Below are 17,369 nucleotides of genomic sequence, written 5' to 3'. Positions count from 1 at the left end.
CTGATTGGCTCAAATGCATTAAGAAGGAAATAAATTCCACAAATTAACTTTTAAGAAGACACACCTGTTAATTAAAATGCATTCTAGGTGACTACCTCATGAAGCTTGGTTGAGAGAATGCCAATAGTGTGCTAAACTGTCATCAAGGCTACTTTGAAGAATCTCAAATATGAAATATATTTTCATTTGTTTCACACTTTTTTAAGTGCGAGAGAACAGCTCACTGAACATTACTCGCCCTAGTGGAGCTGGTTAGGCTGTTATGTTATCCAGATTGCAACTTTGCTGTCAGATTGTCCGTTTGTAAATTCAGAGCGTTCCGCGTTCAGAGTGCACAGCAGACGCTCTGGCCGATGAGATTACTGACATTTTCTGACACCGGCCATATTCAACGGGTGTTGAGTGTTCGTAAGTTCATAAGTTATTCTGCGCTCTGGCACACTCAGACGAGAATGCTCTGAAATCGAGATAGATGGCCAGACTGAATTTACGAACGCACCCGAAATGGTTACTTGCAAAAGTGTAGTCTTTTGTTAAGACATGTAGCTAGCAAGCTAGGTAAACAATTAACCATATTCACAATGCACGACGTTATTATCCTGCATGAATCTGCAGGTAGCTAGCCATCCAGGTTCAATGTTAGCTAGCTAACATTAGGCTATAGCTAACCAAGTAAATGTCTCTTTCTGTCAAAATTAGAAAAATATAATATCTGATCATGTATCTAGACAGACTATCTTACCCATATACATCATTCATGGTTGGACATGTCTCCTGTAGGATGCCATGGCTGCCCTTAGTTTTAAGATGTAATCCGTAACCTTTAATACTCAAATTCCACTGATTTCAAAACTCAGTCCTTCAGAACAGAAAGTGGAGCAATTTTAATACACGATACATAAAATAAAAAAAAGCTGCATTAGACAGGATTACCTATATGTAATTACAATCTCAAATAGACAGAGTGCTAAACGGCAGACTAATCCTAACTCATCTCTCGGCATGTCCAGCCCACTCATTATCTCAGCCAATCATGGCTACGGGGAAGGTTTCCCCCTTTTACCTTAGCTAAACCAACTGGCCTCGTAATTTAACAATTTTATTTGGATTTACAGATGGCATACAAGTTTGTTATTAAGGCACATGAAAGTTCACATGTTCGAGAAGGCATTTCTGCCAAAAAAAAGGCATTTTGCTTTTTAAAAATGTTTACGTTCAAACGGCTCTCCTAGTAGTGACCCGTGACATACGCCTAGTTTCCTGAAACGGGTCACACATTTACAAAAAAATATATGGGGGATTGGAAATTATGCAGATGATTACATTGATGGAATCTACAATCTATATGCACTATTAAAGCTGATCTACCCCCTAACAAACATTTAAAAACTAATAATTATATTTATACAACCGTAAATCATGAACTTGGGTGTATAAAAACAACCAGAGGAACAAACAACCCATTAGAGGAAGAAACAAAGGCGATGGCAGTCCTAGCAGAGCTCAGAAAGTTAAGTTCAGCAATGAATGAGAAGCTAGACAACTTAGTCAGTCAATGGACAGCAAAACTTAGACTTGATGAATTAATAAATGAGGCTGAAAGTAGAATCATCGCACTGAAAGAAAGATGCCAACGCAACCTGCAACCAGCTGGAGAATTACTCAAGGAGATCTTCCATTCGCATCTAGGGAATAGCTGAGAATTCTGAAAAGAATGAGAACTTCAAAGGGAATCTATTGAAGGGCCTACTGAAATTACCTCTGGAGCTGAATCCAAACATTGAAAAGGAGCACCATTCCCTCATCCACGAGCCCTTGGAAGAGAATACGCCCTGAGATCAATCCTGGTCCAGTTCTTACTCTACCACACAAAGCAACGAATACTGCTCAAGGAATGGGGAATGTAGGGACTAGAATACCAAGGAAAGTGAGTGTCATTGGTCAGCTGAATACAACGCAAGAGGAAACAGTATGGAGAACTAAAGGCACAATTATTGCAGAAAAACATTAAGTTCAAGTCTATCCACCCTGCAACTCTGAAGGTGTTCCTAGACACCGGCACAGTGACCTACACCTCTACTTGGGAGGCTGCAGATGGCATCAAACACCTGGGGATCCAGACAAAGATGTCCGAAGCGGAGCAAGAGGAGTGGGACGTTCATTTAACCGGGCTGGGATTAAGAGAATGTGGACAGTCACCGGCTACCTCAGAGGGAAAGAATTAGACACATGTTGCTGATGATGACTCCAACAGACCGGTAGGATTTGATGTGAGGGATACGAATAGGACAATGGACGACACTCCAACAGATGAAAGGTGAAATTTGAATCCATAAAAATGAAGAAATACAATGCATTGGGAATGTATTCAGACCCCTTGACTTTTCCCACAGTTTGTTACGTTACAGCCTAATTCAAAAATGTATTCAATTGTTTTATTCCCTCATCAATCTACACACAATAACCAAACATGACAAAGCAAAAACAGGTTTTTAAAAATACAAAACTAAAATATTACATTTCTAAGTATTCAGACCCTTTATTTTGCAGCCATTACAGCCTCAAGTGTTCATGGGTATGACACTACAAGCTTGGTCCATCTGTATTCGGTGAGTTTCTCCCATTCGTCTCTTCAGATCCTCTCAAGCTCTGTCAGGTTGCATGGGGAGTGTCGCTGCACAGCTATTTTCAGGTCTCTCCAGAGATGTTCGATTGTGTTCAAGTCCGGGCACTGGCTGGGCCACTCAAGAACATTCAGAGACTTGTCCCAGAGCCATCCGTGCATTGTCTTGGCTGTGTGCTTAGGGTCGTTGTCCTGTTGGAAGGTGAACCTTTGCCCCAGCCTGATTTCCTGAGCGCTCTGGAGCATGTTTTCATCAAGGATCACTCTGTACTTTGCTACGTTCATCGTTCCCTCGATCCTGACAAGTCTCCTAGTCCCTACTGCTGAAAAACATCCCCACAGTATGATGCTGTTAGCACCATGATTCACCGTAGGGATGGTGCCAGGTTTCCTCCAGATATGACACTTGGCATTCAGACCAAAGTGTTCAATCTTGGTTTCATCAGACCAGATAATCTTGTTTCTCATGGTCTGAGAGTCTGGCCAGGAGGCCAGCTCTAGGAAGAGTCTTGTTGGTTCCAAATGTCTTCCATTTAAGAATGATGAAGACATTTTTTTTACCCTTCCCCAGATTCTTTCAACCTTATGGCTTGGTTTTAGCTCTGACATGCACTGTCAACTGTGGGACATTATATAGGCCGGTGTTTGCCTTTCCAAATCATGTCCTATCAATTGAATTTACCACAGGTGGACTCCATCCTTGATGTTTCTACAACTTGATTGAGCAATGGAAACAGGATGCACATGAGCTCAATTTCGAGTCTCATAGCAAAGGGTCCTAATACTTATGTATGTACGGACATTTCCTTCGACTTCATGGCTTGGTTTTTGCTCTGACATGCACTGTCAAATGTGGGACTTATATAGACAGGTGTGTGCCTTTCCAAATCATGTCCAATCAATTTTTCACAGGATGATCAATGGAAACAGGATGCACCTGAGCTCAATTTCGAGTCTCATAGCAAAGGGGCTGAATACTTTTGTAACTAAGGTTTTTCTGTTTTTTAATACACTTGCAACAATGTCTAAAAAACAGTTTTCGCTTCGTCGTAATGGGGTATTGTGTGTAGATTGAGGTACATTTTTTAAACATTTAATCCATTTTAGAATAAGACCGTCACGTAACAACATTTGGAAAAAGTCAAGGGGTCTGAATACTTTCAGAATGCACTGTATACAGTACCAGTCAAGTTTGGACATACCTACTCAATCAAGGGTTTTTCTTTCATTTTAATATTGTCTACATTGTAGAATAATAATGAAGACATCAAAACTCTGAAATAACACATTGAATCACGTGGTAAACAAATCAAAATATATTTGAAAATCTTCAAAGTAGCCACTCTTTGCCTTGATGACAGTTTTGCACTCTCTTGGCATTCTCTTAACCAGCTTCATGAGTTAGTCACCTGGAATGCATTTCAATTAACAAGTGTGCCTTGCTAAAAGTTCATTTGTAGAATGTATTTCCTTCTTAATGTGTTTGAGCCAATCAGTTGGGTTGTGACAAGGTAGGGGATTGTATACAGAAGATAGCCCTATTTGGTAAAAGTCCAAGTCCATATTATGGCAAGAACAGCTCAAATAAGTAAAGTGAAGCGACTGTTCATTACTTTATGACATGAAGGTCAGTCAAAAAACGTTGAAAGTTTCTTCAAGTGCAGTCGCAAAAACCATCAAGCGCTATGATGAAACTGACTCTCATGAGGACCGCCACAGGAAAGGAAGACCCAGAGTTACCTCAGCTGCAGAGGATAAGTTCATTTGAGTTGACTGCACCTCAGATTGCAACCCAAATAAATGCTTCACAGAGTTCAAGTAACAGACACAGCTCAACATCAACTGTTCAGAGGAGACTGCGTGAATCAGGCCTTCATGGTTGAATTACTGCAATGAAACCACTACTAAAGGACACCAATAATAAGAAGAGACTTGCTTGGGCCAAGAAACATGAGCAATGGACATTAGACCAGTGGAAATCTGTCCTTTGGTCTGATGAGTCCACATTTTAGATTTTTGGTTCCAACTGCCATGTCTTTGTGAGACACAGATTAGGTGAATGGATGATCTCCATATGTGGTTCCCATCGCAAAGCATGGAGGAGGTGGGGGTGCTTTGCTGCAGCCCTGACCTCAATCCTATAGAACATTTGTGGGCAGAACTGAAAAAACGTGTGCTTGCAAGGAAGCCTACAAACCTGACTCCGTTACACCAGCTCTGTCAGGAGGAATGGGCCAAAATTCACCCAACTTATTGTGGGAAGCTTGTGGAAGGCTACCTGAAACATTTGAACCAAGTTAAACAATTTAAAGACAACACTACCAAATACTAATTGAGTGTAAGCTTCTGACTCCCTGGGAATATGATGAAAGAAATAAAAGCTGAAAAAAATCATTCTCTCTACTATTATTCTGACATTTCACATTCTTAAAATAAAGTGGTGATCCTAACTGACCTAAGACAGGGAATTTTTACTTTGATTAAATGTCAGGAATTGTGAAAAACTGAGTTTAAATGTATTTGGCTGAGGTGTATGTAAACTTCCGACTTCAACTGTAGATACACTACCGTTCAAAAGTTTGGGGTCACTTAGAAATGTCTTTGTTTTTGAAAGAAAATCACATTTATGTCCATTAAAATAGAATTTCATTGTATTTCTGATCAATTTAGACATTTTTAATGTTGCAAATGACTATTGTAGCTGGAAACAGCAAATCTTTTATGGAATATCTACATAGGCTTACAGAGGCCCATTCTCAGCAACCATCACTCCTGTGTTCCAATAACACGTTGTGTTACCTAATCCAAGTTGATCATTTTAAAAGGCTAATTGATCATAAGAAAACCCTTATTCAATTATGTTAGCACAGCTGAAAACTGTTGTGCTGATTAAAGAAGCAATAAAACTGGCCACCTTTAGACTACTTGAGTATCTGGAGCATCAGCATTTGTGGGGTTGATTACAGCCTCAAAATGGCCAGAAACAAACAACTTTCTTCTGAAACTCATCAGTCTATTCTTGTTCTGAGAAATTAAGGCTATTCCATATGAGAATTTGCCAGAGGAAGAGAGGCTATGCATCAAAAAAAGGCATGCAGCAGCAAACATGAGCGCACACACACACACACACCCACACAGAGCAGAATGTCTTTTGAAGAAGCAGCATATTATGGGAGATAGACATCAGTCCTGATGGCAGTATGCTTTGACGCCGATGAGTGCCAGACACTGGGGACATGATTCGTACATTAAATCTTTATAGAGGAGCTAAATATAAATGCTATATTCTCAAAGCCTATTACGGATGGATGAGATCTGCGATGTGCAAGCTCGGAGTGAAACTCAGAGCGACTGCTGAACTTTCCCTCTTGTATAGTATTTTATGGGTCTTTCTAAATTGGTTAGTAACGAGCCAGTCTGCTGGCGTGACCTCCATTTTGAGGAGTTAATGTATACTGGTGGGGTTGCCAAGGTTCCCACAACCGTCACACCTGAGATCTACATTCATTACTTGTATAATTGGAATTTGATTTTTTTACATTTTCATTATTCATATAATGTATCTAGGGTAAATATAATCCTTTCCATCTCTAGAATTTCTGAAAAATAAATGTGCCAACTGTTGCATAAAATGTATCTTGCGGTGAATTAACGCAAATCGCGTATTGTCGGGCTGCAACAGTGTGCCTTGATATTGCAAATCTATAAATTATAACTAAATAAACCCCCAAGCAATTGGACATATGGATTGGTTGAATGAGTGGCAATTTAGCCGAGGCATTTGCATTGGTGGATCACACCGTACCAAACGTGATCGCAGCTATTTGACCAGAGAGCCTGAAGTGTTAGCCAGTTATGGGAGCTCCCAGCCATAGAAAAACAATTCAATTGTCAACTAGTTTTAAATTAATACAGAGTTAACATGTTAAGGTACTTAATGCAGATAAAACCAAGTACATGATTTATGCATACGTACTTTGGATGGTGTCCTCATTGATCGTGTCCCCACCTATACATATCTGGGCATCTGGATTGACAAAAAGCTATCTTTCAAAAAGCATGTTGATGAGTTAGTTAAGAAAGTAAGAATTCAAATAGGCTTCTATAGGAACTGGTCCTGTCTTTTTTTAAATAGCTGAAAACAAATCATTCAGTCAACATTCCGATTATTGACTATGGCAGTATTGTCTATATGAATGCAGCTGCCACTGTGTTGAAGTCATTGAATGCAGTTTATCATAGCAAATTGTGCTTTTTTACGGGTGATAGGTTTAGTACACATTATTGCATTTTGTATCAGCATGTGCGATGGCTCTCCTTAAAACCTGTTGAGTGTAGGGGGCAGTATTTTGACGTTTGGATGAAAAACGTACCCAAATGAAACTGCCTATTTCTCAGTCCCAGAAACTAGAATATGCATATAATTGTCAGATTAGGATATAAAACACTCTAAAGTTTCCAAAACAGTCAAAAATATTGTCTGTGAGTATAACAGAACTGATACTGCAGGCGAAAACCTGAGGAAAATCAAACCAGGAAGTGGCTACCATTTTGAAAGCTCCATGTTCAATAGGCAGCCTTCGCTCCATTTAAAGGGATATCAACCAGATTCCCTTTCCTATCACTTCCTCAATGTGTCAACAGTCTTTAGACATAGTTTCATGCTTTTATTTTGAAAAATGAGCGAGAACGATAGCTGGGTGTTCGCATGAGTTTTGCTTGCGCAACGGAGTGGGGCAGCCATTGTCTCTCCCTCTCCTATTGAAAAAGCGACAGTCCCGGTTGATATATTAGCGATTATATATTTTAAAAACAACCTGAGGATTGATTATAAAAAACGTTTGACATGTTTCTGTGGACATTACGGATACTATTTGGAATTTTCGTCTGCGATGTCGTGACCGCTCGCTCCTGTGGATTTCTGAACATAATGCTCCAAACAAATGGAGGTATTTTGGATATAAAAATTATCTTTATGGAACAAAAGGAACATTTATTGTGTAACTGGGAGTCTCGTGAGTGAAATCTACTTGGCTGCTAGGTGTTTGTAATATTTTGTCTACTGAGAGAGATGTTCTTACTTAAACACTTGTTATGCTTTCGCTGAAAATCTGATACGCCAGGTGGATTAACAAGCTAAACTGTGTTTTGCTATATATGGCACTTGTGATTTCATGAAAATTAAATATGTTTAGTAATTTTATATGAATTTGGCGCGCTGCAATTCAGTGGGTGCTGATGAAAATGATCCCGCTAACGGGATGGGTGCATTAAGAAGTTAATAAAATACAAAAATAAACAAATTTAGTTTGTGGTACTGTTATTAATCACCTGAGTGTCCTCGCCAGCCAGGGTAGTGCAATAAGTCGTTCTGGAAGTGCAACGAATATGATTATTTCGAAAGCCGATGTCAGATAATGCTCACTCCAAGTTTTGCTGGATATGCGGTTCTTTCAGCTCCTGTAACATCATCTGGAGGAGCTCCAGACATACTTTTAAGGCAAGGTCGGACATCACCAACAAACTAACATGGTCCAAGCAGACCAAGACAGTCGTGAAGAGGGCATTACAAAACCTATTACCACTCAGAAGATTGAAAATATTTGGCATGGGTCCTCAGATCCTCAAAAGATTCTATAGCTACACCATCGAGAGCATCCTGACGGGTTGTATCACTGCCTGGTATAGCAACTGCTTGGCCTATTACCGCAAGGCACTACAGAGGGTAGCTTCCTACCATCCAGGACCTCTATACCAGGCAGTGTCAGAGGAAGGCCCTAAAAATTGTCAAAGACTCCAGCCACCCTAGTCATAGACTGTTCTTTCTGCTACCGCACGGCAAGCGGTACCAGAGCACCAAGTCTAGGTCCAAGAGACTTCTAAACAGCTTCTACCCAAACGCCATAAGACTCCTGAACATCTCACAAAATGGCTACCCAGACTATTTGCCCTGTCCCCCCACCCCCTTCGTCCTTTGTCCTTTACGCTGCTGCTACTCGCTGTTATTATCTATGCATAGTCACTTTAATAACTCTACCTACATATACATATTACCTCAACTTCCTCCTGTCGCCATCCTGTCCCTAACAGAATTGGCTAACATTTGGGGGAGGCAATTTGTTTCAGGGTACATTGAATTTGACCTCAGGGAGAGTTATTTGTCATTTGCTGTTCATGTGATTTAACAAACTGCATGGACAGGAAATGAAAAGTAACTCTCTGAGAGGTCAAATTCACTCTACCCTGAAACAAATAACTTCCCCATCTTAATATTCCTCCTTTAACCTAGCAGAATTGGCTAACATTCTGACATGCTAGATGTAAGAAATGACAGAGGTGGTGGTGTCATTTGGAAATGTGAATTTAGATTTTCCAATCAGACAAATCAATGGCGCTATTCAGTGGGTTTTTGCATTATTACATCCTCGAAAACACTGTTGCTGATGAGCTATTCTGTTGATAATCTGCACGCCACTAAATGCATAGCCTGTATCCCAAATGGTTGCCTTATTCCCTATGAGCCCTGGTCATAAATAGTGCACTATATACTGTAGGGAATAGGGTGCCATTTAGCATGCACACATAGAATAATCCACCACAACAAAACCTAATTGGAGGCATTGCATGCCCAGAAGATTGTGGCAAGCAGTTTGATTTCCCTAAATCAGAAAGTATCAGAAGTAAACACAAGCTTGGCTTGTTTGAATCAGATGAAGAGTCCCAGCTAATGTCAACAGACAGTAGATGTGCACATTTCCATAATTCAAAGGCCCAATCTGTGATATGGAAACAATGTATAGCCTTAAAATATGGTTTCACCTCACAGACTGTCAATCCTTGCATCTAAAGCTTGGTCTATCTAATTTGAGAATTATTACATTTCTCCAGCCCCCCAAACCAAGGGGTGTGGGGGCTTCCATTTTGATGTTTTTCTGATTCAGGATTGGGCATTAAACTTAATTAGGTAGTTTGTTTATCTGATATAAGATCTGCATCTCCAACCTCCCCACAACTTTCCAACCTTTTTAAAACAGTCTCTTGACCTGACAGCCCCAGTTTAACTGCAGTGTGTGGTGTGATAGAAAAATGACGTAATCAACTGATCTATTTGAGATTAATGGTTAACAATTCATATTTAACTAATAGTAAGACATTTCTGTCCTACTAGTGTCTGTGTTTTCATGGGCTCCACTCTAGTTCCCTGCAGCTAATCTGGGTTTATGGTCACTGGAGATGGCTTGAGCTGACAAATTAGTTAAAGACTGCGTTACATAGACAGGAATGTGTTTTCCTAGAGATAGCTTAGGAGTAGAACGATCCCTGATTGTCTCATAATCATCCTTGCACCTGGGAACCTAAGCCAGGGTGGGGTTAAGACAACGACCCACATGCAGATAACGACAGGATGAACCCAGAGTGCATTATGATGGTCCTTGGTCTGCTTGAGGGGGGTTGAACCAACCATGACTGAGCATTGTTAGTGTCAGCTATATGTAGTACTCTGCATTTGTGTAAAATGTAGGTTACTTGGTCCAACACTCAAGGGTGTGGGGTCGACCAGCCTCATTATTACAATAATTAATCAATATTAAATGAACAAGTCTATCTCAGTACTAAATTTCCACGACAGCAGCCACGTCCTGACCCCAGTTTGAAAACAGTGTGGAGCTGCGTCCTGACCCCTCTTCAGCTGAAGGACAGTGTGTGTGGCTCCAGAGTACACCAACTTGAGGTCAAATGGCTCTCACAACCACTCACGGTCTTCTGAGAGGCAGAGAGAGAAGGATGCTCAAGTCACCATGAGCTGTAATGTGTTGCTTCTCTCAACCAGCACTGAGTAAAACTATACAATTATAAGACTCTGTTTTCAAGCTTCTCAGAGTGCTGATATACAGTGCCTTGCGAAAATATTCGGCCCCCTTGAACTTTGCGACCTTTTGCCACATTTCAGGCTTCAAACATAAAGATATAAAACTGTATTTTTTTGTGAAGAATCAACAAAAAGTGGGACACAATCATGAAGTGGAACGACATTTATTGGATATTTCAAACTTTTTTAACAAATCAAAAACTGAAAAATTGGGCGTGCAAAATTATTCAGCCCCTTTACTTTCAGTGCAGCAAACTCTCTCCAGAAGTTCAGTGAGGATCTCTGAATGATCCAATGTTGACCTAAATGACTAATGATGATAAATACAATCCACCTGTGTGTAATCAAGTCTCCATATAAATGCACATGCACTGTGATAGTCTCAGAGGTCCGTTAAAAGCGCAGAGAGCATCATGAAGAACAAGGAACACACCAGGCAGGTCCGAGATACTGTTGTGAAGTTTAAAGCCGGATTTGGATACAAAAATATTTCCCAAGCTTTAAACATCCCAAGGAGCACTGTGCAAGCGATAATATTGAAATGGAAGGAGTATCAGACCACTGCAAATCTACCAAGACTTGGCTGTCCCTCTAAACTTTCAGCTCATACAAGGAGAAGACTGATCAGAGATGCAGCCATGATCACTCTGGATGAACTGCAGAGATCTACAGCTGAGGTGGGAGACTCTGTCCATAGGACAACAATCAGTCGTATATTGCACAAATCTGGCCTTTATGGAAGAGTGGCAAGAAGAAAGCCATTTCTTAAAGATATCCATAAAAAGTGTAGTTTAAAGTTTGCCACAAGCCACCTGGGAGACACAACAAACATGTGGAAGAAGGTGCTCTGGTCAGATGAAACCAAAATTTAACTTGTTGGCAACAATGCAAAACGTTATGTTTGGCATTAAAGCAACACAGCTCATCACCCTGAACACACCATCCCCACTGTCAAACATGGTGGTGGCAGCATCATGGTTTGGGCCTGCTTTTCTTCAGCAGGGACAGGGAAGAAGGTTAAAATTGATGGGAAGATGGATGGAGCCAAATACAGGACCATTCTGGAAGAAAACCTGATGGAGTCTGCAAAAGACCTCAGACTGGGACGGAGATTTGTCTTCCAACAAGACAATGATCCAAAACATAAAGCAAAATCTACAATGGAATGGTTCAAAAATAAACATATCCAGGTGTTAGAATGGCCAAGTCAAAGTCCAGACCTGAATCCAATCGAGAATCTGTGGAAAGAACTGAAAACTGCTGTTCACAAATGCTCTCCATCCAACCTCACTGAGCTCGAGCTGTTTTGCAAGGAGGAATGGGAAAAAAATTCAGTCTCTCGATGTGCAAAACTGATAGAGACATACCCCAAGCGACTTACAGCTGTAATCGCAGCAAAAGGTGGCACTACAAAGTATTAACTTAAGGGGGCTGAATAATTTTGCACCTTGAGGTCTCAAGGTTGGCAAGCATTTCACTGTAAGGTTTACACCTGTTGTATTCGGCGCATGTGACAAATACAATTTGATTTGAAATGACCAATAATCCTCAGGATGTTAGTTACGGAAAATTAGAAAGTGTATGTGTGGGTGTGTGTGCTTGTGTTGGCCTACCAAAATGTTCAAAGTATGTGTGTGTGCATATTTGGCCTACCTGTGCAGGAATAGTCATCCACTCTGATGAAGCCAGGTAGACAGTCACAGCGATGGCTGCCGAGTAGGTTCACACACGCCGTGTTAGCCTGGCAGTAGTGCATCTGGGTGACACACTCATCGATATCTGAGAGAGGAGAACCCACACAGAGGAGTTGTAAATATATAATGTTTTATATATATATTGTTTATGGGTAGTGACAGTTGGACTGTAGAGAGGGGGACAGGACCCCCCCTGGGTGCACATTCTGTTGTTTTGCCCTAGCACTACATAGCTGATTCAAATATCCATCTCCTCATCAAGCCTGAATTATTTGAATCAGCTGTGTGTGCTCTGGCAGAAAACAAAACGCGCACCCAGGGTGGGCCCCAGGACCGAGTTTAGGAAACCCTGGTCTAGTGGTTAGTGCTGTAGACCCCAGGCCACATGTACCTGTATCGGTGTGGGTTCAAATCCACTACCTTTTGATACTCTCATATCTTATTTTACCCCACTATGCCTCTACGAATGTTCAATTTTTTTTTTAAGTTTGAAAAAAGAAGTGGAGTTCGCTCCTTCAGAGAGAAAGAGGCAGCATCCCAAGTGACACCCTCTTCCCTTTATTTAACCAGGTAGGCCAGTTGAGAACAAGTTCTCATTTACAACTGCGACCTGGTCAAGATAAAGCAAAAGCAGTGCGACAAAAACAATAACACAGAGTTAAACATGGGATAAACAAAAGTACAGTCAATAACACAATAGAAAAATCTGTATACAGTGTGTGCAAGGCAATAAATAGGCCATAGTTGCGTAGTAATTACAATTTAGCAATTAACACTGGAGTGATAGATGTGCAGATGAGGATGTGCAAGCAGAAATACTGGTGAGCAAAAGAGCAGAAAACAAATATGGGATGAGGTAAGTAGTTGGTTGGATGGGCTATATACAGATGGGCTGTGTACAGCTGCAGCGATCGGTATACTGCTCTGACAGCTGATACTTAAAGTTAGTGATGGAGATATAAGTCCCCAACTTCAGTGATTTTTACAATGCGTTCCAGTTATTGGCAGCAGAGAACTGGAAGGAAAGGCGGCCAAAGCAGGTGTTGGCTTTGGGGATGACCAGTGAAAAATACCTGCTGGAGCGTGTGCTACAGGTGGGTATTGCTATGGTGACCAGTGAGCTGAGATAAGGCAGAGCTTTACCTAGCACAGACTTATCGATGACCTGGAGCCAGTGGGTTTGGCGATGAATATGTAGCGAGGACCAGCAAACGAGAGCATACAGGTCGCAGTGGTGGGTAGTGTATGGGGATTTGGTGACAAAACGGATGGCACTGTGATAGACTGCATTCAATTTTCTGAGTAGGGTGTTGGAGGCTATTTTGTAAATGACATCACCGAAGTCAAGGATCGGTAGGATAGTCAGTTTTACGAGGGTGTGTTTGGCAGCATGAGTGAAGGAGGCTTTGTTGCAAAATAGGAAGCAGATTCTAGATTTAATTTTGGATTGAAAATCCTTAATGTGAGTCTGGAAGGAGAGTTTACAGTCTAGCCAGACACCTAGGTATTTAGAGTTGTCCACATATTCTAAGTCAGAACCATAAAGAGTTGTGATGCTAGTCAGGCGGGTGGGTGCGGGCAGCGATCGTTTGAAGAGCATGCATATAGTTTTACTAGCATTTAAGAGCATTTGGAGGCCACGGAAGGAGTGTTGTATGGCATTGTAGCTCCTTTGGAGGTTTGTTAACACAGTGTCCAAAGAAGGGCCAGATGTATACAGAATGGTGTCGTCTGTGCAGAGGTGGATCGAATAATCACCCGCAGAAAGAGCGACATCATTGATATATACAGAGAAAGAGTTGGCCCGAGAATTGAACCCTGTGGCACTCCCATAGAGACTGCCAGAGGGCCAGGCAACAGGCCCTCCGATTTGACACACTGAACTCTATCTGAGTAGTAGTTAGTGAACCAGGCAAGGCAGTCATTAGAGAAACCAAGGCTGTTGAGTCTGCCGATAAGAATGTGGTGATGGACAGAGTCGAAAGCCTGGGTGAGGCCAATGAAGACGGCTGCACAGTACTGTCTTTTATCCTGTTTGGCCCTGTCCGGGGGTGTCCTCGGATGGGGCCACAGTGTCTCCTGACCCCTCCTGTCTCAGCCTCCAGTATTTATGCTGCAGCAGTTTATGTGTCGGGGAGCTAGGGTCAGTTTGTTATATCTGGAGTACTTCTCCTGTCCTATTCGGTGTCCTGTGTGAATCTAAGTGTGCGTTCTCTAATTCTCTCCTTCTCTCTTTCTCTCTCTCGGAGGACCTGAGCCCTAGGACCATGCCCCAGGACTACCTGACATGATGACTCCTTGCTGTCACCAGTCCACCTGGCCGTGCTGCTGCTCCATTTTCAACTGTTCTGCCTTATTATTATTCGACCATGCTGGTCATTTATGAACATTTGAACATCTTGGCCATGTTCTGTTATAATCTCCACCCGGCACAGCCAGAAGAGGACTGGCCATCCCACATATGCTCTCTCTAATTCTCTCTTTCTTTCTCTCTCTCGGAGGACATGAGCCCTAGGACCATGCCCCAGGAATACCTGACATGATGAGTCCTTGCTGTCCCCAGTCCACCTGACTGTGCTGCTGCTCCAGTTTCAACTGTTCTGCCTTATTATTATTCGACCATGCTGGTCATTTATGAACATTTGAACATCTTGACCATGTTCTGTTATAATCTCCACCCGGCACAGCCAGAAGAGGACTGGCCACCCCACATAGCCTGGTTCCTCTCTAGGTTTCTTCCTAGGTTTTGGCCTTTCTAGGGAGTTTTTCCTAGCCACCGTGCTTCTACACCTGCATTGCTTGCTGTTTGGGGTTTTAGGCTGGGTTTCTGTACAGCACTTTGAGATATCAGCTGATGTACGAAGGGCTATATAAATCAATTTGATTTGATTTGATTTGATTTGATCGATGACGGTTATGATATCATTTAGGACCTTGAGCGTGGCTGAGGTGTTACAGTGGGATTCAAAATGGTCGGTGATCTGTTTGTTCACTTGGCTTTCGAAGACTTTAGAAAGGTAGGATGGATATAGGTCTATAACAGTTTGGGTCTAGAGTGTCTTCCCCTTTGAAGAGTGTGATGTTCACGGCCACTTTCCAATCTTTAGGAATCTCAGATGATACGAATGAGAGGTTGAACAGACTAGTAATAGGGGTTGCAACAATGGATAGTGCACTACTTTTGACCAGAGCCCTATGGGCCTTGATCAAAGTAGTGCACTATAAAGGGAAGAGTGTGCCATTTGGTATACAGTCATAGAGGGCTGTGACGTTACTCAGTTGGGTTTATTTGACCTCCATACAATATAATTAAAAACATTTTTATTTGACCTTTATTTAACTAGGCAGGTCAGTTAGCTTCAAGGTTAGAGAGTTATTATTATTTAAACACTCTGAGCACGTGGAAAGGCACTATTCTGTATATAATTATTATTAAAGGAGTCATCAATATCTGAAGGAGGAGTTACAGTGAGAACAGTCACACCTAAACATGATTCATCCTAAAACGGGAAAGTTACACGTGTCAAGAACATCGAAATTAGCACCAACTAATCAAAACAAATTGTATTGGTCACATGCGCCGAATACAACAGGTGTAGACCACAGTGAAATGTCTACTTGAAAGCCCATTCCCAACAATGCAGAGTTTAAAAGGAAGACAAATATTTGCTCAATTAAAAAGGAAACAGTAACACAATTTAAAAACAACCAAGCTATATACAAGGAATACCAGTACTGAGTCAAATTGCAGGTGTACGACGTAGTTGAGATCATTTACGTAATACAGTATGTACAGTAGATGTGGGTCGGGGTAAAAGTGACCAGGCAATTAGAAAATACACTGTATACTAAACACTAAGGACATCTGCTTTTTTCATGACATAGACTGACCAGGTGAATTCAGGTGAAAGCTATGATCCCTTATTGATGTCACTTGTTAAATCCATGTCAATCAGTATAGATGAAGGGGAGGAGGACGGTTAAAGAATTATTTTAAAGCCTTGGGGGGTTCAACTCAATATTAGGAAGTTGTTCTTAATGTTTTGCACACTCAGTGTATAATAAACATAGTAGCAGCAGTGTTTGTGAAGCGTGAAAGTGTGTCTGTGTGTGTGTGGCTTCAATATGCATGTGTGTGTTTTGGCGTATGTATGTATGTATGTATGTATTTATGTATGTATGTATGTTTTTAGTATGTGTGAGTGTGCATAGAGCCAATGCAATGCAATGCAAAACAATTAAGATTAATAAAGTGGGTCGATGTAAAATGTCCTGGTAGCCATATGGTTAACTGTTCAGCAGTCCTATGGGTTGGGCGTAGAAGCTGTTCAGCTGTCTTTTGGTCCCAGACTTGGCGCTCTGGCACTGCTTGCAGTGCGGTAGCAGAGAGAACAGTCTATGACTTGGGTGGCTGGAGTCTTTGACAACTTTTAGGGCCTCCCTCTGACACCGCCTGGTAAAGAGGTGCTGGATGGCAGAGAGTTTGGCCCCAGTGATGTATGCACTGGGGATTGCATTACCCTCTGCATTATGCATTACCCTCTGTAGCGCCTTGCTGTCGGATGCCGAGCAGTTGCCATACCAAGCGGTGATGCAGCCAGTCAAGATGCTCTCAATGGTGCAGCCAACTAGCACCAATTCAATTTTAAACTAAGCACATTGCAAACATCTCCGATGAGTCGAGCAATTGCCCGTTGCGACCATCGTGCATGAAGACATGAAGAAGCCTAGACACAAAAATACATTGAAGCGAAATGTGTCGAGAGCGGATAATTAACTGCCCACCAATTACTCTGCACTTCACTGTCACCAGCAACTTGGTGTTGGGAAGTGCCCTTGACACACTGCGAAGTCAACATTACTGAAATTAAAAGCAGTGTGTGTGTGTGTGTGTGTGTGTGTGTGTGTGTGTGTATGTCTGTGTAAAAAATAGAGTTAAATATGTGTGTGCATGCATGTACTGTGCATTCAGAAAGTATTGTTTTTGTTGTGTTACAGCCTGAATTTAAAATGGATTACACTGAGATTTGTTACTGGCTGACAATACCACATAATGTGAAAGTGGAATTATATTTTTTATGATGTTTATATTTGGAAATTAAATTTAAAAAGAAAAGGTTCAGTATGCTTTCCACCAGACACCAGGAGGTGAATTCACCTTTCAGAATTTTGAAAAGAATAA

The 17,369-nt window shown here is 41.5% G+C and overlaps 1 protein-coding gene across 1 annotated transcript in view; it reads right to left on the bottom strand.

The window, feature by feature from the left end:
• Positions 1-17,369, bottom strand: part of LOC139412397 (protein kinase C-binding protein NELL1-like) — a 373,856-nt gene that overhangs the window by 75,377 nt on the left and 281,110 nt on the right. The window contains exon 13 of the mRNA XM_071159206.1: positions 12,147-12,272. Coding sequence (XP_071015307.1) covers positions 12,147-12,272 — 126 coding nt within the window. The remainder of the gene's footprint in view (positions 1-12,146; positions 12,273-17,369) is intronic.

This window comes from Oncorhynchus clarkii, chromosome 6 (assembly GCF_045791955.1).
Source record: "Oncorhynchus clarkii lewisi isolate Uvic-CL-2024 chromosome 6, UVic_Ocla_1.0, whole genome shotgun sequence".
In the NCBI taxonomy this organism is placed as follows: domain Eukaryota; kingdom Metazoa; phylum Chordata; class Actinopteri; order Salmoniformes; family Salmonidae; genus Oncorhynchus; species Oncorhynchus clarkii.
The sequence above is the reverse complement of the archived record's forward strand: the minus strand, read 5'-3'. Positions and strand labels throughout refer to the sequence as shown.